Raw genomic sequence first — 23,280 nt, forward strand, 5'->3', positions numbered from 1 at the left:
CCGCATAAACATTACCTACCCGCCCCACTCGCGTTAAAGAAGTAAATTCACCTCCGTTATAACTCCGCATAAGAAATAACGTAAGCGGATGCGGAGTTATCATTTCTTGCGGAACTTCCGCACTTGCGGATGCGGAAGCAGAGTTCCGTTACAACCCTAATACACATGCAATTCAGCATTAACAATACTCAATGGTAAAAACAGTTATAAAGAAATTAATGTATCGCAAAACCTTTGCCACACTAATACAATTCCATTTCAACATTTGTTCGAAATATTAAAAAGATCAGTTCATAGACAGGTCAAAAACCTTTAAAAACCGTGTAAGCAATTTCTTTGTTGATGCGTGAAAATAACAAATATGTTTGTGAATTTTCTTCGATAATTTGTTAGAAAAACCCATTCAAGTGATAATATAATGATCTAATGTGCTTTATGTATTGCTTACTCAGAATTATTTAAAGGTTACTTGAATAGTACCTTAGTGAAGATTTGTACTAAGAAATGTACAAAATAATTCTGAATATAGCAGTAATTTGAAACATAGAAATTAAAAAGTGGAATTTATGTTTTCACAGTTCGAAATATATATGTTCATATGAGATATGAAATTTTATGTAAATGAAATATGTGTGCTTAAATGAGTCTATGGTAACATTCATTAAAAATAATTTTATTCGTGAACAGTAAAGTAATATTTACATAACATTATCAATAAAGAAATGTACTTCCTAAAAGATAACTATAAAAGAAAATAAAATATATTTACATACAAATAAAATAGCGTCCCTTAAACACATTTAGATACAAAATGCAAATTTAACACCGTACTGTCATTAAATGGTCACTAAGTGAGGTGCTTAGCGTAGAAATCTACATTAAGCGACTGTTTAAGTAACCATTAAATGTCTCCGAGTACGGCTTTAAAGAACTCACCGTAGAACATACCGACACAACACAACTACGAAACACACTTAACAATTCGATAGTTTTCTCTTAAAACTTTGTACTTAAACAATATAAGGCTTTCGATGAAAGATAGCGTTTGTGCATAAAAATAGGGCTGCAACATTGTATCGATAAAATTACATTATCGATAACGGCACTAGAGTCAGTAATAACTTTAATAAAAACATTTATCCAAAATGATTCATCATTTTAACAAACATGAATACCATCTGAATAAAAATTACAATTCATTTTCCGAAGTTACATCAGTTATATTTTTCACGATCTCAATTTGATTTTTTTAAAGACAATTTCATTGAAATCCAAAAATAGTTTCTTATATGACAGTCGATAGATCGGTAAGCGATATTCTCACCTTCGAAATAAATATCGATACTTATCGATATCATATCGATACTTATCGATATCATATCGATACTTATCGATATCATATCGATACTTATATCGATATCATATCGATATAAGTATCGATATTACATCGATATTGTAATTGCATACCCTAAATAGATTGAGAGCGGAGTCCGTTGTCCGCTGTCCGCCACCGAGAAGTACAGCGAAGTAATTGCGATTACAAGCGAAAACTCGGCGACCTCGTGGAAACTTGAAGACTGTCCCGTTTTAAATCTACAATAAAATCCCTGATGCACTATGAGATAGGTCTTCGGCGGACGAAGGCATCAGCCGCAGAAGAAGCATACGAGTTGGGGACTTCGGATGCCACCTCCTGCTTGTACCCGTTCTTTCCGTTCAAACTGCCGTTCTCGTTCATTACAGCCTGAAATAACACACATTTAAACAATAAATTTTTATTCGCTATTTGTTTAAATTAGCTGCTTTTTATAAACATTGCAAATAATTCTGCTAATTACAATAAATGATTATGTAAACATTCTCTATATAAGCTCACGTAAAGGAGAGTCGATGACTATTTGTCACCTACAGACTAAAGATTACTAAACGAATTAGAGAACCAGCTATCAAATGTACAGATCAGATATTTCGTATGGACTTTTGATTTTTTTCTATTGATTTAGGTGAAAGCTTTACTAATAAATTACTTTCTAAATTTTATCCACTCTACGCTGGTTCTTACGTGAGAGGGTCCCAGATTATTCTGATATTACAAAGAAGAAAAGATTTCTATGTTTGTATGTATGTATTGAACTCAAAAACTAATAGTCCGATTTCAAAAATTCTTTCACCAATATACACCTACGTTTAACGAGTAACAGGCTATATCTATTACAATTATTTCCGCGCGGACGAAGACGCGTGCAACAGCTAGCTTTATTTCAAACATTTAGATAATCATGGATCAAATCGAAATAGTGCGTAATAGCTTACCATACAAAGTCCGTTGTTAGTATTGGCCTTCCTGCCGGCCTTGTTGTAACGCGCCTTGTAGAAGTCCGAGAAGAGAAAGAGGAAGAGGAAGCCGTGCATCGCGATCCAGTAGACGAAGGGGCGCGGGTACTGGCACGAGGGCCGGAACAGCACCTGCAGCTGGTGGCTGAAGATCAGCACGAACTGAACCTGAAAGAACACACACATTGTACCACGTATAAAGACATCCTTACTACTGTAAAACAATCTAACTTTTACTAGTATTATAAATGTGAAAGTTTAGATGGATGGATGTTTATTAGACTTTGTAGCATAAACTGCTGAATGGATTTCTATGAAATTTTGCATAGATGTAGAGGATGGTTTGGAAGAACACATAGTGAACTTACTTACATCCTTCAGTAGACACTATCGATATAAGAGCTCTAGAAGTCTTGCCAGTCTATTAGAGAGTAATAATATATTTTAGCACGATATTTATTTATTTATATAAAAAAAACAATTTTACAAATACATTGCATATAAATTGTTTTATTTTCAATTTTTATAAGTCTGTATTCTGTTTAATTAAATATGATTGGCTTCTTTACTAGGCATGTTACCTTGTATTCAAAGGACCTAATGACTTCCCTTACTTCGTTTAAAATTAATTAGAAATTCACAATAACGAAAAATGATGATAATGACTGTCAGTTTTAACTAAACAGTTCGCCTTCAGTTATAACTGTCAAAACTGAAAAGTAGCGGGCTTTTTGAATAAGTTTTCTAAAATGCAATATTGTCATAAGACAGAATTTTCAAACACAGAATATTCTATCTTGTATCTTTGGTTAGAAATCATAGGTGTATTTAAAGCATACGGGACAATGGATTTAAAATACTTAGGTAATCTGATTGAATAATAAGCAGTTAAACACTGCGAATCATATTAAAATTCTTCAAATTCACTCTACTTTTTAACCTTTTACGGTAACAATGGAATATTAATTTTTTGATTCAGTGAGCATTGTTTTAAAAATTTACTAGTTATTGTCCTTAGTCGTTTCCTGCTAAAATAATGCATTAAATAATTATGTAAGTATGACACAATTTTTTTTATAAAATATTCATTTTTAACATGATAAATAATGTACTCAAGTGGTTATTACATTGAAATTGTTTTATATGTAAATAATGGAGTGTACAAGGTTTGTGGCTGACCCATCATTATATTTAATCAAAGCGCGTGTTCATATAACAATAAATAACTCGTATCAAGTCCATTGACATACTCAAACATGTCCCTTCGTATACAATCCAAGGTTAATGCTACAAGGTTTTACCATCGGGAGTAAGCAGAACATGCCTGCATTCGTATCTTGTACTTGTTTACTGGACAGAAAGAATTTAGAGAAAGAGATTTTTTTCTCCTCTATAAACTTATCCACTTCTACTTTTTGGGAAACGGGAAGGGACATGACATGCAATGGCCTCCAGCCTTCAATCTTCAAGAAAAACGCATAATTACATATAAGACTGTCTTCCATATTGTGGTATTGCGTAAGTAGAGATAGCTAATCTTACTCTTACTGATATTAAAAAGTAAAGTTATTAAGTATGTAGAAAATGGTGAACGGATCTCGATGAAATTTTGCATAGATATAGAGGGTAGTCTGGAAGAACACATAGACTACTTGCTTTTGTTTTTTTTGTTCTACACGGACAAAGTGGCGGGTGAAAGCTAGTCTACACTAATATTGTAAAGAGGAAAGATTTATATTTTTGCATGTATTGGAATAACTCAAAAACTGGACCATCTTAAAAATTCTTTTCCCATTAAAAAGCTACGTTATCGTTGAGTAACATAGGCGTTTTTTATTTTATGTGGACGAAGACGCTAGCAAGAGCTAGTATTAGCAACAGTTATTAATATGGTTCAGAGTTAAAGACTTACCATTTGGAAGGCGGTGAGGTACTTCTTCCACCAAATGTATTTCTGGTACCTGGGGCCCATCGCCGACACCATATAGTAGAAGTACATCACGATGTGCACGAACGTGTTCAACAGCGCGAAGAATGTGCTGTGACCGCCTGCGTACAAAACGACATTACAGAATATTGAACTACCGTACCCATTAGCACTTACTTCATTTATGGCAAAAAACATTTAGTTCGTTTTGGCAGCGAAGGATTGTTGCTAAAAAACTAACAGTCAATATACAACCGTTTTGACACAATACGACGACCGTTAGGCATATGCTAAATGAAGAATTAAGGAAAACTTGTTTTTATGTTGTATCAATAACCGGTAATGTGTTGAGTTTGTTTTTTTTTTATCTAATACTATAAAGAGGAAAATTTGAACATTTGTTTACCTTCAACTAGCTCTGAAATTACTATACCGATTTTAAAAATGTTTTCGTTGCTGGAAAGCTACACTAACCTCTGTTGAAATACGCTGTATTTATTACAAGATTTTTTTTATAAATTCTACGCGGACGAAGTCACGATCAAAAGTCAGTGTTTACTAATTTTATTACCTAATTTAATTTGCATATTTGTTCCTTAACTATAATTTTAATCGTACTCACAGCAAAATTAATTAAAAAATGAAGGGAAAACGATTAAAAGCAACAGGTAAATGCCATAAATTACATATATATGTACTCTTTTATTACAAATTCCGAGCTAAGATATCTCAATGAATAATGACGGGATATTCAATATTTACCGCATACTTAACTGTAGCATATAATTAACAGTCAAATAAATCAGTTAGTATATAACGCAATATATTATGTAAATATTAATATTGCGATACATACGACTAAAAATTTAAATACAAACTTCCTATAAAATTTCGATTTCCTTTACCATGCAAAGCAAAGATACTCTTTTGAAAACAAGTTTTATAACTTTGTTCCTGATAAGAAGGTAGGGTGTGGTTAAGGTTAAATATAAGTATTTTATTACATAATCAGTTAAATTAAACCTGTTTGTTTTATCTAATACTAATATTGTATAGTGGAAAAATTTGTATTAATCTATGTATTGAAAAAAATCAAAAACTACTAATCTTATTTCAAAAATTCTTTCACCATTAAAAGCTACGTTATCAGTGTAAACATAGGCTGTTTTTTTTTTAATTTCATGTGGGCAAAGTCGCGAGCAACAGATAGTGTACAATAAACAACGATATTATATTTTTTGTATGTTATACTCTTTTACATTTATGGTACTTTTTATTCTTTATAATTTCTCAGTGGCAGATAAATCATGAAAGAATGATTCACACAGATAAAATCACTGTCGATTTGCTCATACCTTGTTATTATTAGTACAAACAGTATGTAAAAACCTCGCAATATTTGCTTATACATTTAGCATGAGCTAGAGAGATATGTTAATCCTAAAGTCTTCCTTATAGCTCTTAAGTCGGTAGCTGTTTAAACGCTTTGTCATATTTATTTAGCACATTATTAAATGATTTTAATATCGACCCATTGTACATTTATTGTTAATATTATTATAATTTACTTTTTGTATTTCCTATCCGATTATCGACTGTGGAAATTTATTTTAAATTTATTTGTCTTGCTTATCGCAAAATATGATTGTTTTTAAACTGGAACTAATATTTACACGAAAGCGAAAGTTGATTTTTTAACATCCACGGATGCGAATGCGGATGCGGAGTTTTGAGGGCTCACATCCGCGGATGCGGATGCGGATGCGGATGTTAAGATATTATGTAAACCGTCATCACCATAATCATCATTTCTGCCTTTATTATGTAACTAAAGTATATTAATGAAGAATTAAAACAATGATGAATTAATTATTAATATTTTTAATCTAATTAATCAAACATTATTATATATTAAACACCTATTGGCAAATTAGTAATTAAATTTAAAAATAGGAGCATTATACTTAATGAACAGGAGTATTGCCGCCTTTTCTGGTTCAAGGCGATTACGCAGATGTTCATAAATTAAACCCGCGCTACTAAATAATTGTTCGCTAGGAACACTGCCCGGCTACTTGCATGATATTCGCATCCGCATGAACATCCGCACGGATTAATGCGGATGCGGATGCAGATGTCCAAATCTATGCGGAAGTTCCGCATTTGCGGATGCGGATGCGAATATTCGCAACATCCCTGGTACATATATGCTCGCGACTATTTTAGCGAACGAAAAATAAGTAACAAATGTTACTCCTGCAACCTCAAGATTCAGATAAAATCCCGCCATAATCGATCTAGACGTTTCAGACAGCAACAAAAACAGATATCTCAACTGCCCCCTGTATAATAAAGCCATGTACCCTTACCCTCACCCCTTAACACCATGTACTGGTGTCAAGGGGAGGCTGAAAACCAGCGCGGCCTTCAGTGACAAGCTGGAGACCGCATCAGCTGAGCCTTTTCCTAGCCAAGATTTTTTTTGGATTTTAAATCATTAATATGTTTTGTAAATTTTGTGATTTTTTGGTCAATAAATACAGTTTTATTCTATTTTGTTTTATTTTTCAGACGGAAAAAAATGTTAAAAAACCTTTACTCAGAAGAAATTTATCAAATACGTTTTTTTGAATTACATACAAACACTTCAATATTATTATTGGTATGTTAACTTGATTAATATCAGCATGAAAAAGTAGAGCTTCGATACCGAGCTTTTTAATTTGGATTTCTACTAAGGAAACATGTTTACGAAAAATTTCATAGAATTTTCAACATGTAATAAAGCAACTTTAAAATAAAAAAAATACTTAATGCAAACTGCGTAGTACACTCTACAATGTTCAAAGTGTCAACGCAAACATAAGTCAGACTTGTTGTGACAAATGGGAAAAAATAATAGTCATTTCACGTTTAGTTCCGTATTCGAATATAAAAAAGCTACTTATCTTGACGCACATAAATCTGAAAATATAAGTACTCGAGAGGCGAGGGTATAGTAAAAAATCAGCTTTTTTTGTAAGTCCATGTATGGAATATTTTGAAATTAACCTATATTGACGTAAGTTAATCTGTAATTGAATATACAAGATTATTATGTATATCTACGCGGGTTTTTCTGTGAGAACGAGGTTTTCCCAATAGATCTATTTGCAAATTAACAGCCGCAGAAGGTTATTATATGAAATAAATGTCGACTAAAATACACCTTTAAACCTTCAAGTCTTGGAAAAATTTATTCATATGAGAATTCGTTACCCGGACGTCGTATATGCTTTACAGGTTTTAAAGTACATCTCTCAATGTATTTTGTATTTAAACGTCTTTTATGTATATGCCATTCGAATTATAATCTTTGGTGTGAGCGTATACTGGGACTAAAACAAAACTAAAATAATATACCTTTTTTAAAATAAGACTTACACTATTTTAATTTAACATTATAAATGCGAAAGTTTACATGGATAGATGGAAGTTGGTAAAGTTTGTAGCCTAAACTGCTGAACGGATATAGATGAAATTTGGCATAGATATATTTGAAAGTCTGGAAGAACACATAAGCTACTCACTATTGTTTTTTTAAATTCTCCAGTGGGAGTCGCGTGTGAATGCGAGTGTATGTCTAAAATAGTGTGTTGGTGATAATATCGACTTACCCGGTGCAAACTTGAGCCCGAACCAGACGGACATGGGCATGATGCCGTGGTGGATGACGTGAAGAGTGGACACGTGCTCGTTCTTCTTTCTCAGCACAAAGAACAGCGTGTCGAAGAATTCAGTGAACTTGCTGAAGTAGTACCACCAGCATGTGTTTGCCATCTACACACAAATATTTATGCCTTTAGTAAAAGGCAGGGGAACGTGTAGGAAGTCGGCGCTGTTCCCTTGTGTCGGAGGCCTATCGCTGGGCCAGCAGAGTAGTGGTAAAAGATATGAAAGTTCGGTATTTCGGAATAGCTTAATTTGTAATCTCTTTTTATCAAACACGACGATATTAATATGACTTCTACTTAGACTATCGTAACACACTTTGCCATTCACCCGTTGTTTTATGTTCTTTAAATTCACTTGATTAACACTAACAAAGTTAAACTTAGGAATAAACTGAGTATAAGCAAAATTTGTACTAATATATGCTTACACTCAGTTTATTCCTAAGTTTAACTTTATACTGCGTTTATTTGTAAGGCTGTTAACCATTAATAATTTAACGTAACGGGATCAAGAAACAATAACTTAAAATTAAATTTATTAATTTATTCAAAGTTGAACTTTTTGTTGACTGTAGTTAAATATTTTCAATGTATTTTGCGATTAATGGTGAGAATATTACAAAAAAAACGGTTTTTCGACAAACTTTTTGCGTTTTGGTAAACTTTTTTCAAATTGTCTAAAACAATGGCAGCACAAAACCGTGTGCACTTATAAATGACATTTAATTATCATTCGATTTTGATTATTTTGCATTTTAACAAAGCGTAATATCAAAAAATCACGGCATTTACATTTTATTATTTCATGAGTTAACCAGAAGTTCTCATTTATATCAGTCTTATTAAAAATATCGCGCTCTAAAGTGGATATTAATTACGGAAGCTGGTTATATTGTAATTTTATTCTGAGAACAATGACCATTAACTTGCTTGACTTGAATATGAGGCGAGAGCGGAAAATTCGAGCACAACTACTAACGATATATATTTTTTTGTAGAAACTTGAAACACAAGTAAAAAACCTATAAATAAATTTTATACCTGTAATTGATTTATAATTACTTTTAAGATGAATCTTGCTAAGATTTGTTACGGATAGTTTGCATTAATAAACGGCTTTACTTACCCTCATCGCACGGGGGTGTCGCGAGTAGTCGACGAGTTGACATCTGAAGTCGTAGTGGCCCAGCCATCCGCTCATCAGATACTGCGTATAATATACAGATATTAAAAATATTTATTACAACTACAGCCGTAATCGAATTAGATTTCGCTATTATTATTGTCATTCTCTACACTATAAATAATACTAGTATTGTTCTCTAAATTACTTAATAAGAAAATAATAATTTTATTTAAGTTCGATAAATTTTATTTAAACCGAATATCGATAGTTCATAATTGTTCGCTATGCGTGGTTGTTCGTCACTGCGATACCTGTCTATTAAGTACGGCATTTGGCTTAATACAAATTTAATTCGATACTTCATATGCGTCATTTGTCAAACTTATCTATCTTATTTAGACAAACTATAACTTGTATTTGTTCAATATAATCGCCAAAATTCATAACCAGTCCATTGATTGAATACAGCGCTGAAAAACCATTAGAAAAAGTAAAACTATAAAGTGTGTAGTAACATTTTAGTGTGGGTTTACATTTTTCCAATTGTAAACCAGCGTCGGATTTGTACCGCCTACAATAATGTAAACTAGGCATAAATATCGCTAGCATTCATAACAGTTGCCTACTAAATTGTTCACTTCTGCATAGATTATCCAACTTTGTTGAAAACTTTCATAGTTAGCAAATTAATCTTAACACTTTGCATAAGTGAAGACGAAGTGAATATGAAGTAGATCATCAGAAATTCGAGCTCGGAGCAGCGCACGAGAAATTTCCTTAGAAGCGATCTTACATAACAGGACCAATGAGAAATTATTAATAGTGGCATAGACGTAACGTGGCCGTAGCGAGCTCGGTTAGGAAATAATAGATTAAAATTCATACGAGTTACAAGTAGGTCGTTGGCGATTCATTAATGATGCTGACCGTGCCTTTGAAAACAAACTACGGCCTACATTTGTTAATGTGTTGCACCATAAAATGTGCCAAAATTTTACCACGCAAATTAAGAAACACAAAAATCTATTATATTCGGAGTTAAACATGCTAAATCGAACTCAAAACCCTTGCCACCAGTGATATTAATATCGCCAACGACTGGTAGAACTTCTATCTTGTAACTCGCACATTTACGAAAACAAATTTGCTTTTCAAAGCTGTTTTAGGTTTAAAATAATGCCTCTAAGCATGTAATTATACTACATTTCTCACAAAAAACCTCATCTACAAGACGTAACATTATTACCTAAGTGTAATAATGTTTGATGTGAACTTCATAATGTGGGAATGCAATAGTACGTATCGTAAGCAAAGAGATTTAAGAATATAACATACTTTTGAATTTCTTTGATTGTAGCTCTATTGGTGCACATTAAAAATATTATGCATTGCGCTATTAACTACAAAACATAACGCTTGTTTTCGCATATCAAAAAACAGAAGTGTAATTTTTAACACTCATGTAACATCATTTCTATTGCGATATAGTATAGCAAAAACGTCTCGAGGGATTTTAAGGCGTGATTTCAACTAGCGCGACAAGCTGTACGACTGATTTTTCTATGATGTAAGTGTTCTCAATGGCAAGGTAGCACGACGAATCTATTAATGGAAAAGGGGTCTAACGTTTTAATAACTAAGAGAAAAGAGGAAATATAAGTTATGGTATATTAAACCTCTGAGAAGCGGTAGTACAAGTAAATTAATTTGCACACTCTATTTTGCATCATTATCATGTCACGCTTTGTAATATTGATATATTTATTTCAAACACGAATATATCATTAAAACATCGTAAAATGTTCGACAATATTTTCAAAAGTAAAAAAATATTGATTTGTTCTATGGAATTTGAATTATATGAAATGGGTTGTCATCTGTGCATGTGCTTTTCCAAAAATTATGGAAATAAAAATAATAATAAAACAGGATTATCGATTTTAATGTAAGAAACATTTAGAATAAACCAGTGACAGATGATTGGAAGATTAAAATTATTTTATATTCGTATATTCATTCTTTTTAAACGTAAATATCCCCCCAGTATGTTAAATTCTTTCCTGCATTTCTTCATATCTGAATTTTCTTCAAGCCTGGATGGCTTCTTCTCTTCTACTTTCTTCAATCTCCTCTTTTTAAGCCATCCATTCACATTTATCTCACCAATTTCTAGTTCATATGCATGTCTCACTGCATGTCCATATAACGCTAACGTTTCACTCAATTTCTTCGTCATTATAAGAATAAGAATGACTTGTTTTGATTCATCTACGACTGTGAACGTACTCAGGGACAAGGCTAGTATTTAATTTCAAGTGAACAATTTTTTCTTCGTTTATTATTGATTAAAATCCATTAAAAGCATTTTATCATAACCGATAATTTACATAATTTAAAAACAATGTAAATCAATTGATATTTCGTGTACATTTTTTCTTGGTATTGATTATGTAACATGGATAAGAATTTATGATGCTTTGGTGATTTTTTTAAATATGTGAATTTTATTGTTTACAGGAAATGAAACTTACCTCGTAGAAAATCCAGGCGCTGAATACTGTCTGGGCGAAATTGTAAACAACGAGCACATTTCTTAGTTCGAATGGCTTGCGATTGGCCATTAATGTTGGTCCCAATTTTATGGCGCAGAAGGCGTAGCACAAACAAGCGGCCAACGTTGGCCACGGAGACGACATCATCGCCCAGTCGTTCACTCGGGGGTCTAAAACAAAAAAAAAGTATAAAGAGCTTGGATACATATATACCTATTACAATCACGTGTATTAACTGTGAATAAGATATTACTGTAAAGTCTATTAGATAACCTCTTGCAAAATTCTGTGTTCAATATGGCTTCAACAGTTGTCGATGTTTTTAGTTATTTAGTTAATTTCTAAAAGGACATATGTACTTCCTAAGAGCATAAAAGTATCTTGAAACTATTGTTTACGTTAACTTTATGCAGAGATTTTTTGCTCTCCGCTTTGTAGCCAAGAGTCGGGGTACAAAGGTAGAAAGAGTAGAGGGAAAGTGCCGACTAGATGGCGAGTGTATTCATCCCTTGTTAGGAGATGCACTCAAGCCGGGCATAGAACGTGCCTTTTGATCGGTTATTGGATGTACTTTATTTTCATTTTGTGATGCAATATAGGAACGAGCCACTTGTCTCACAATGTATTATATAAAAATTTTCTACAAAAACCGAATTTTGTTATTATGCTCTGGTGTTGTTAATTATAATACACATATAAATTCACTCAGTTTATAACTTAGACTATTATTCATTATATTATTTTCGTAACGATAAATCATAAAAGTAATAAATGTACAAATATCTTACTTCATACTTCACCATTATTAAAATGTTCTTATAGAGCGCAAATGAGTTTGAGAACAAGGTAATAAAACATTGGATTTTAGTACTTATAACTTGTAAAGGTTATTAGCGCCTTTAGGAAAAATCTAAGGTACTAATTACAAATAATTATGACTGGTAACTAGGTAATGCAGTAATGAAGATTATTTTTTTCTTTTTAATTCTATTATGCCTTTTAAAAGTTAATATTATATTTAATCATAATATGTCCAGTAGTTTAGGGCAAAGCTCTCGGTTTTTTCGACAATCTATTCGAACCATTTTCATTTTCATAAACATAATAGATATATGTCATTACATTGCAGCATAGAATGTACATAATACCTGTATATATAATATATAATTTGTACAGCGTATATTATATTTATAGGTAATGTAAATATTTTCCTCGTACACTCAATATACGGATGTTTGAATTAAGTGATCTAAGTTCCATTTGTTAGAAATAAACTTTAGCGGGAAACCAGAATACTTAACATGTGTAGATTTAAAAAACAACAATTAGGTAGTAAAAAAGCGAAAAAGAAGAAAGTTATTAAACTGAAATATTCAATGTTTTGAAATTCATGAAATAACCTTGTCCTTTGACACATTGACACGATTAATTTCCGCTATACGAAAAAAATAGAACAACTTTATTGAAACTGGACATGACATGTCCCTTGAGTTCATATTAATTTAATTAACAAAGCCGCTCCTACTAAAATATTTGGTTACGTAGCAGACAAAACGAAAATCAAACATGTATTGTTACATACAAAGAATAAAAAACTTTTATTTTATTTTCCTTAAGAAAGAAGCTTGTTTATTTTATAGCACGTAAACTCTACCAGCATTACAAATAAACGCAGTATAAAGTTAAGCATTTTATTCCTATATGTAAGGCTGTACATCTTAAATGAAGGACTAAGGATCTCTTGGATCTTTAGGGCTTAATTAATGACATCATAAGAATTAACCTACTATGCTCTACCCACCGAAATTTCATAAACTTCTTTCAAATAAGTCCATATCAACGATATTGATAATAATCTCAAGAAGCTCTCGTTTGACAGTTGGATTAAGGGCCCGATTCAAAATGCGGTTATTTTAGAAACCGCACGTATTGTGAGGAGGTTCCTGTCTCTACAGCCCTGACCACTGGTTGCTTGAGTCATCGGATTTCGCAGCCGGTGGTATTATATTTTTTACATATGTTTTTTTTTATAACAAATCTTGTAAAATGAATTATATAGAAAATAAGAAATAAAGATATATGTATAATCTACAATTGATTAGGTAATTTGATAAATGAAGACAAAGTCTTGGTTGTCATAGACATATGTAAATTACATAGATGCATAAAGTTCTAAGAATTGGTACCACATAGTGTGAATCAATGTAGTACCAATGTAAATAAATGACTACGTTATTATAACTATAACAAGCAATCGCAGTGTAAATTACTTTACAGAACCGTGGAATTGAAGATTGCATATTTTACCGGCTAAGTACACTGTAACTTTATTTAAAGAGCGCGCACACCTTTGACTAAACTATCGCACGACTAAACAGTTGTGCAACTAATTAGTCGCGCTTTGATTCCTATGAGTTATCCATATAATTTGTCTATCTGTACACCTCCATAAGGTGCGCACACTACTCAATTTTTAGTTGTGGAACTAAACAGTTGAATGGGCTGCGAAACAGTCGACAACCGCTTAACAGTTGTGCGATAGTTTAGTCCCAGGTGTGCGCCCGCTATTAAAAGATATTATAATATGAGATATGCAATTGCAGTTTACATATGACTTAAGCTAATTTATAGCAATTGTCTTTGTTTTTACTCATTGGTGATTTTTTTACGTTTTAACAGTAGCGCAAGTAATTACCATATCGCTTGTCAGTCTATAAATAGCAGGAATTAACCGTCATTATGAAGTATTCATCAGAATTCCAATGGATGTAACGTAGACGAGAATTTATGAGAAAATTCTCTCTAAATCTATTTTACACAAATAGCAATTTCCGCGTGGTTATCTATGCAATCTAAATAAATTTTACTTTTATATTTATGCCACTTATTTTAGATTCAGAAAATAAATATATGATTGTGTAATGTCTGGTCTTAATAGATTGTATTGTTACGTTTGACTTTAAAATAGTTAAAATAAATTGATAGCAAATGAATTTTCCTTAAACCAACACAAGTCAGACCAAGTACGAATATTTGCGGGAAAGTATTTGCAAACTTGGTCTAAACGGATTAGGCGATTGATAACCAGGATGTTGATATCGTCTATCTAGGAGAAGAGTTTTCTTAGCGATAGGAGTGCAGAAATGTCATATATGTTGCCGAACCCCTTACGAATACTTTTCGTGCTAGGTCCCCTATTCTACGTAATCAATCTTTACGTCAAAATGCTAATTTTGATAATGAATTAATTTGCATTTACATATGTATTAATACCATAAAAGAACTTACATTACTTTTAACAACAATTTTTATTTGACAATTGTTAAGTAGAAAATTGATTTAATTTACTGTTTGACCCTTTCTTGTTTGTTCTAAAGTTAACATAAAGCATTTATTTTTAAAACATTAAAGAGGTCAAAGTTTTGTTAATCATTTGCTAATTATTATATTCAACGGAGTCCAATGAGTAAAACCTATACCGTAAGTCTATGGCTCTATTAACATGTACTATTAAATTTGAATCGTTAAAATTATTAATCTGTAAACTATAGTACAAGTAAATTAAACCCTATTGTGTCGATAGTAGTTGTCGGACAGGTGTCTGTTGATTGATTCTAAGATAGCTATCTGATATGTATATTAATATTGATTCGATAGACAATAAACACCCTTGCGTATATTGTCATGATATAGGTTTGTTTGTATGGTTGCACAACATGTTACGTGTTCCAGATGCACGCTTAGTAAAAACTCGGGCTTATGGAAAGTCCCAGTCGTAACCTAGTGGCGTACAGCTGGGGAGGGGCTACGTTACGGTAGTGATGCTACATCAGCTGAGTTTAGATCAGCCTCGGTTTACGTAATGTCGTTGAGCAAACTGCGATGACGCTGTCCGCACAGAGCCGGTCAAACGAAAGTTAATTCGACTCGATCCGCCTAAATTTACTAACATCCAGTTTGTGGAACATTGCGAAATTACAATTAATTATTATAATTATGTAATTCACGCCGGTCTGATGATTTACAATAGAAATTATACGAAATGATCTACATATTAAATATGTGATAACTTTAAAATATACTCAGGATTTTAGTTTAGGTTATTTATTATTTTATAACACATGTTATAGTACTATCATTGTTTCCAGCAATAAATTACATTTACAAACCTTTAGAGACTTAGAGAAACATTTTTAAAATGGTTAGTACTTCAAAATCATATACTAGTAACCTAAATATAGTAACGTCTATTCAACACGCAGTCGCGTGTCAATAGTTATCGATTTTTTTGAGTTTCAAAATTAAAACTAGAATTAAACTAGTTTACTAGCTACTTTATTACAACTACAACTGAACTTATAAATTCTATTACGGCTTAATAATAAAAATAATTATTGAAAATGTATAAACTCACCACTTTTGCTATCCATAAGGTCTTTATACCAATCGTAAACGGTTTCCATTTTGGCTGGGTTCTATCTAGCAACTAAATATCTGTAACAAAGAAAAATATCCATTAAAGTTAGTCAGGTTTCATGTTTTTTAATGATAACAATACATTCAAAATGTATTCCATTTGACTGTACTCTATAAATTACACGGTACTTGGACTAATTGGAAGAGCCGGGCGAAGAGTTTCCACAATTAGGCTATTAAACTAACATCAGGTAAGGCGCGGCGAGTGGAGGTTTTGTTCGGCGTGCAGCATTTCAAGCGAACACGGGTTTCGTTAATTTCACGTTCGCATGACCCAGTTATAAGCATATGAACCTCAATCCCTTGCTGCCGATTTAGTATATAAATGTCGAAAAGCACATGCAACAAGGATGGGAATTCGTTTTATTATCTATACTATTATAGTAAAGCGTAAACACACAATTCTTTGTTGCCTAAGATGTCAGCAATTACACCATATTTTTGAAAAATTCTTTTCTTAATAAAAAACCCTAAACTTACGTCTTTAGGCTATATTTTTTCACGCAATTGAATTTAGGGGGTAAATGTTTTGGATAAAAACCCTAATGTGGGAAAGAGACAACAAGTTGCTGCCAACATCAAGGAAGTCAGATTGTCAAGGTATTTAAAAATTGTAAAAAATAAAATTTTTATAATTGATTTTTATTTTTATTAATGATGATGAATAACATGCGGATGAAGCCGCACGGGAACAGCTAGTTATTAATAATCTACTACTAATAAAATTAAAGATGTTAAATTAATTGGTTATTTTAGTGGGCAACGCAATTACGAATAATTAAATAAAAACAAAAACTTTTAATAATGCCCTTAAATTCTTTTGCATGACCTTTTCAAGGTACAGTTAATTACACGTTTAAAAGGACGTTTTCGTTTACAACCCTGTGAATAGTTTTAAATACTTGTATGGAAATAAATAAACATATAAAAAATATCCTGGACACACAATATCAAGGTTGTCCTGATCAATTAGAGTTTTGCAGTGTTTACTTAAGAATTTGTCTATATTTTGGGGAATTTATTTCTGGAGCATAAGGGTTATGTGTTACATGTCTACACTTCATTAGACCACATCGTTAAATCGGTCTACTATTAATGATGGTTACATAAGATTTGCGCAAAAGAAGAAACATATCGAGATCACAGTTGACAATATTAATGTAAAGAGAACGTAACCGCGCATAAAACATTAAGAGAAAAATACATAGATGTATGGAAATGTCAATCGATATGTATCTGTACTTTAGTGTACCCTGATTCTCTGTCTGTTACGAGATCACATGCAAACTGAGTTACTAACGCAGTTTCAAAGCTCACTAATGTAATGAAAATGTAGCCTTTTAACTTACATACTAGTACCGTGCCCTCTCTTTACGCGTATCACTATCAAATATTACAATAAAAAAACTTGAACTCGATTATTATGTGTAATTGCATCATCTTCGTAGTTTGAGTGGTGTGGTATGGACACGAGATTTTTATACATATAAAGTAAAATCTTATTTCAGTATTAACTTTACTGGCCCGATATATTTTTTTAATTTTAACGATATTTCTTGCTACTCTTTTGTAAACATGTTTAAACTGGTTTTTAATGTATTTCGTCTGTTACAGACATTCATGTTCTGCGCCCGCATGGCGGAAGTAGGAGCAATGTAAGCAAGTTGCAGCACTCACTGTCCTTTAAAATCGTGAACGTTTGCAGATTTCGCATACGAAATGAGTGATTAAAGAGAATTCCAAGCGTTACGTCACAACACATGGCTGAGAGAAAGGGGGACGAAATGGTGGAACTTGTTCACACATTACCAGGAACTTGTATTTTTTTTGTCTACTAGATCAAAAATACATAAAACATGAAACTTAAGATAATGTTTTATACAACTTTTAGACAAGCGAAGTTTGTATTTAGAAGGCAAAATAGACAGACATTTTCAGAATTGTCCATCGGTTAGTTTGTTTTATATATGTATAATAGATACAATATTGTAGACAAAATCATTTCTTCAAATAAATTACTTGATAATTAAAAACATGCTACATTCCACCATAAATTAGTATTTTTTCAGTGTATGAGGATTGGTATTTCGTATATACGAGTACGTCATCGACATCGGTCGTGTCAAATTAACAATCGCATCGGAAGTGGCGACGGCACGTTTTGCTTCTAAGCACACGTTGGGTATGCTTTCGTGCTATTGTCACGTTCCACGTATTTCAAACAAAACAGTACAATCTTAAAGCGGATACTAGATACGTACATATATACTATGAATGATTTCTAGTTAAAGCTAACAAAACAACGTAATATGTAGGAGAGTTCGAAGAAATACCGTTGTATTGATATTTTATTTCACTTGTATTTTTTCATGATATCACAGTATCTTTGATTTCATACAAATTATGTAGCAATTGTTTATTATTTATCCTCAGACAGATCCTATAGACTAACTTATATCGATATTCAAGTCCTTGTTACAGTCTAGCCCATTGTGATCTATAGTAAAACACAATGGAACAAACGTTAACACAAATCTACATTTGTATACATGTGATTGAAAACCACGACCTTCCTAAACCAGTCGGGTAAAAAAACGGATAAAACGAGATATCTAATAGATAACTATATTGAATAAATAATGGCACTTAGTTGCAATCAATCATAGCGGCTGAGTTTGCGGGTAGGCAGGGATTTACGATATGCAATGTCTTAAGTGCTTAATAATTGAAGTCAACGTCAAGGTAAGGTTGCGATTTACAGCTGGGCCGAGTTCCTTTTCAATGAAAACTGACTTACGAGCGACCTTCTATCATACCAGATGACATCGAGGCTATCAGAAATAACTACGTTTATTATTAAATAATTATCAATACAAAAATTTCCGCAACTTAACGGGCACTTTGTAGGCGAGTAACTTAAACGCAGCACCGAGTTTACATGACGATTAAGTAACTTCTAAGCAATATTACTAATGTCATTGAACTGAAAACTACCATTGAACATTCGCGAAGTTTAGAAGTAATAAATGTTAAAAATAAAAATAACTATCTTTTTAACGATTAGCTTTACCACATACCGGAAACACTTCTATAGCCTTTTAACTTTTTGTTTAACTTCATATATAAAACTAAGCAATGTTAAATCGTTTGTAACTTATATATTAGCTGCTAATAAATCTTTAAATCCATTTTATCATGTTTATGTTAATTAAATTATTGAAAAAGGAGGTAATTCGCTTTGCATTTATTACAAAATACAACAATTATATACCTAAGTAATGGGTACTAAAACAGGATAGCTGATAGGAAGCGTAGAAATCTACGGGATAGGACAACGCACGTATGTGTTACACAAGTGTTGTCATACGAGACCTTGACCTGGTCCTCGCGACACGAACTCCCACTTACACTTGAAAATTATTTAACTGTTACACACCCGACACATTATGTAACGAGCAAACTGTTACTCAATGCACAAAATACTAATTTGCATCAATTAAAATATTCCGACTAAAGGCTTGTATCTCGGTAGAATTCAGAAAAGTAATTTGCATAGCCCACTCGAAATGTATGTCAAATAAGAATAGACAAACCAATTAAGTTAACATAAAAATTATAAAATTATTTAATAAGGAGTTCACAAAATAAATGCAAACTACAGAGATTGTTTATTTTTGTTGTTGTTACTTAATTATATATTAAGTTACAATATAAAGTTCGTTTGTTATAAAAGGACCTGGTAAATTTTATGCATCCATTGAGGAAAGGAGTGCACTATTGTACTGAGGAATGTTTATAATTCACGGGATCCGTGCGAGTGTCGTTGGGTCGTGGCAACTTTCACTCGTACTCCGGCTTACGTAAGGACGTTGCGCCAGAGCGGGCCGCGGAACCACTGACCCACTGCCACAGAGTAGAGCCGGCACGACCCCACTATCCACCACCCGACACCGACATCCATCCCATAGAACGTTTGAGAACATTGCGTTATGTTGCGCACGCGCACTTTGTAGCTTCTACATCCAGGGCTGCTAAGTTACAGAAAATCTATATAGAAAGATTTGGACTTTTGGATATTTTATATCTTAAAAATCTTGAAAACTACTTGGCCGATTTCAAAAATTCTTTCACCATTAAAAAGCTACTTTATCAGTGAGTAACATAGACTTTATTTAACTATGTATTTTTAATTTCAAGGGGACTAAGTCGCGCGCAACAGTTAGTAGTTAATATTACGCATCCCATTTATTATTATTTCTAACAAATACGCTTATTTGTCGTACTAATATGTGGTGTGAACTGAACTGTTTACTTGGAAGGAAGGATGAATTAGGTCAAAATTTGTTTAGGTAAATGACAAACATTTCTTGGTAACTTAGAATGTAAAATTTTGTTTACATTTTGTAAAAAATCAAAGTATTGTTAAGTAAAAATGCAGTACCTGATAAATTGAATAGAAAAACAATTGTTCTTTTTACTCATTTCTTTTGATTAAAATAAACAAAAGAACGACATAAGACAATTTATTGTAATTACTAAGGGTTTATTATAGAGTAAGGTGAACGGAAATTTTCTCTATTTTTTATAAATACCTTACATAATCTAAGTTATTTTTATTATCTATAATTAAAATTTCATATTGATAAACATAAATGCAACTAACTTATTTTAAGCACTGTGTGTTGAATGAATAAAAAAATTTACTCGTAGCGGCCCTATGCGTAGAGGCATTTCACTTAAATACGTCACAATCGTGGACTAGTATTATGGATGAGCGCATCGAAAGAAATTACATACGGCCAGCCTAATTTACATTGCAATACTTATAATGAAACAATAGAATAAAAAAAAAAATAATTTCTGCAATGCCGTGAGTGTATGCACGGAAATTAAACACATGATTGGCATTATTTACTAGACAAAAACAAATGTTACGTAATAGCGATGGTTTTAAAGAATAACACGAGACAAAAAGTTCGCGTTTAGTGCTGTTTACTTTCCGATGTTCCGAGTAAACTAAACAAAAACACATATTAAAATATACTATTCCAAAAACAGATTTTATGTCAATAAAAAAATACATTTAGCTGTCAATCACAATTTATTAATCTTCGTAGAGTCAAAAAACGATTTTTGTTTAGCAATTGAAAATACCAAGGGCAGATTCGAAGTCAAGGATTATAACTCGATGACAGGAAACTAAATGACCATGCAAAATAACAGAGATCTTGTTAATAAAGGCATGGTGACCAATTCCGTTATCGACTTTTATGTACATATCTATTTAATCTGGATTTTCAATGCCACTATAGAAAAAAATATTGGATTTTCATTAAGGGTCACACTAGTCGTTTGTCTCCTTATACAAAACAAAATATCTTCCCTGAAGCCAGAAATTTTTTTGTGAACCCATGATTAAAGAGAACTTGAACAGTCCGATCTTTTTAGAAGATTCTCGAAAGTGAAGGATATAAAGTTTAGTATTGGCTTGTAGACCTTGTTTTCACACAAATTTTAAACTTCTTTAAATGGTCCCAAGATCAGCAAACTTTAATTGGCACTGCAGATTATTTATGCCAAAATGGCACAAACAGGTTTTTTTTTTATTATTATTTATATCTTTTAGAAGTAATCATCGCTGTGTTACTTTTTGTTGTGTAATAAATTGCCGTTCAAACTTTAAAGCAAGAAAAAAATAATTTGGATATTATAAAACAATCTTTAGGAACTTAAGGCCAAGAATCTCGAGTCTAAAAATTTGAATTTCAGACGTGGCAGCATCTAGACTTCGTATTTTATTACTAATTTTACAACGTAGTTTTAACAAAAAAATACTTCAATACTTTTGTAAAAACGAGTTTCGTTAGCAACTTATGTTTAAAATAGTTTCCTCAATAACTCGTTGTTACGATTATACAAATTTTTTCACATATATTTTTAGATAAAAAACCACACCGTTTAAAACATATCATAAACAAAAAGATAAACAGTTTATTCTGTGATAAAGATGGCTTTGACTACTATTAAATAACGTTTGTTTACCAATAAAATAGTTTCGAGAGCGAAATAAGCTAGGACATTCAAACGTAGGCTCATCAGTGCTGACTTCGTTGTTATGGCCTTTAATAATATACAATGAAAGTTATTCTGGTGATGGCCACACTAGGCAATGCCTGTATCGTGGCCACCAGTATTTACAAATACAATATCATCCGAGCACAAAATTACAGAAAAAAGTAAAAATACCATTTTAATAATATTAATTCCAATTTATTTACGTCCTTGTAAAATATCTGCCCTGCTTTAATTTATTAACAAAATTTATGATATTTTGCTCGCGACTTTGAGCAGAATTAAATATATCCTATGTCTCCCGGGGATAGTTTAAATTCCCAACAATGAAAGAACTTCAAATCGGTTCAATAGTCTAGGAGCTTGAACAATGCAAGCAAGATCATATCTATCTACTTTATATAATATAATATTAGTATAGATTATATATTATATAGATCAGAACTTTTATCGATTAACAGAATGAATGCAATTTTATTCAGTTTGATATGGGACTAAGACTAAAGGAAAACAAAAGTTGTTAGTATAAAAAACATTTGTTTTTTTTTTACTAATATATTTTGTTAGTAAAAAAACAAGTCCCTTCTAAACTGATAATTAAATATCGTGCTCTCACAAAATAGCCATGTTTACCTTGATATATTTGAGATAAAATCAACAAATAGTATAGTAATTACCTTCTATGTATAAAAACACTGTTCAGATGTTTGCGCGTTTGTACATAAGACGGATTTTTTTACAATTTATGTTAACAGCAAGTTATGAAGGCATTGTAAAAATAAAATTACTAAATTGAAACTGATGAAAAAGACATTCAATTAATTACTTAACATTGATTATCATAAATAACTAGCTTTCGCCCGAGACTCCGTCCGCGTGGATTAAAAAAACAAATATGCCAGAAGAAGAGAGCCTATGTGTTCTTCCAGACTATCCTCTACATCCATACCAAATTTCATCGAAATCCGTTCAGCCGTTTAGGCTACAAACTCTACACAACAAACATCCATCCATCCATCTAAACTTTCGCATTTATAATATTAGTATGAAGTATGATGAATACATTTGACTTCATGTTTT

At 32.1% G+C, this 23,280-nt stretch overlaps 1 protein-coding gene across 2 annotated transcripts in view; it reads right to left on the reverse strand.

Moving 5' to 3' along the window:
• Positions 1-207: 207 nt before the first annotated feature.
• LOC106101692 (elongation of very long chain fatty acids protein AAEL008004) overlaps positions 208-23,280 on the reverse strand; it is a 28,664-nt gene continuing 5,591 nt past the window's right edge. For both annotated transcript variants that reach the window (XM_013281004.1, XM_013281012.1), the window contains exons 2-8: positions 16,067-16,146; positions 11,632-11,822; positions 9,101-9,181; positions 7,918-8,080; positions 4,247-4,383; positions 2,314-2,502; positions 208-1,744 (exon numbers count right to left, since the gene is read on the reverse strand). In XM_013281004.1, the coding sequence (XP_013136458.1) occupies positions 1,616-1,744; positions 2,314-2,502; positions 4,247-4,383; positions 7,918-8,080; positions 9,101-9,181; positions 11,632-11,822; positions 16,067-16,115 (939 nt within the window). In that variant the 5' untranslated portion in view covers positions 16,116-16,146 and the 3' untranslated portion in view covers positions 208-1,615. The remainder of the gene's footprint in view (positions 1,745-2,313; positions 2,503-4,246; positions 4,384-7,917; positions 8,081-9,100; positions 9,182-11,631; positions 11,823-16,066; positions 16,147-23,280) is intronic.

The sequence above is a fragment of the Papilio polytes genome, unplaced genomic scaffold (genome assembly GCF_000836215.1).
Source record: "Papilio polytes unplaced genomic scaffold, Ppol_1.0 DF824303.1, whole genome shotgun sequence".
Lineage (NCBI taxonomy): Eukaryota > Metazoa > Arthropoda > Insecta > Lepidoptera > Papilionidae > Papilio > Papilio polytes.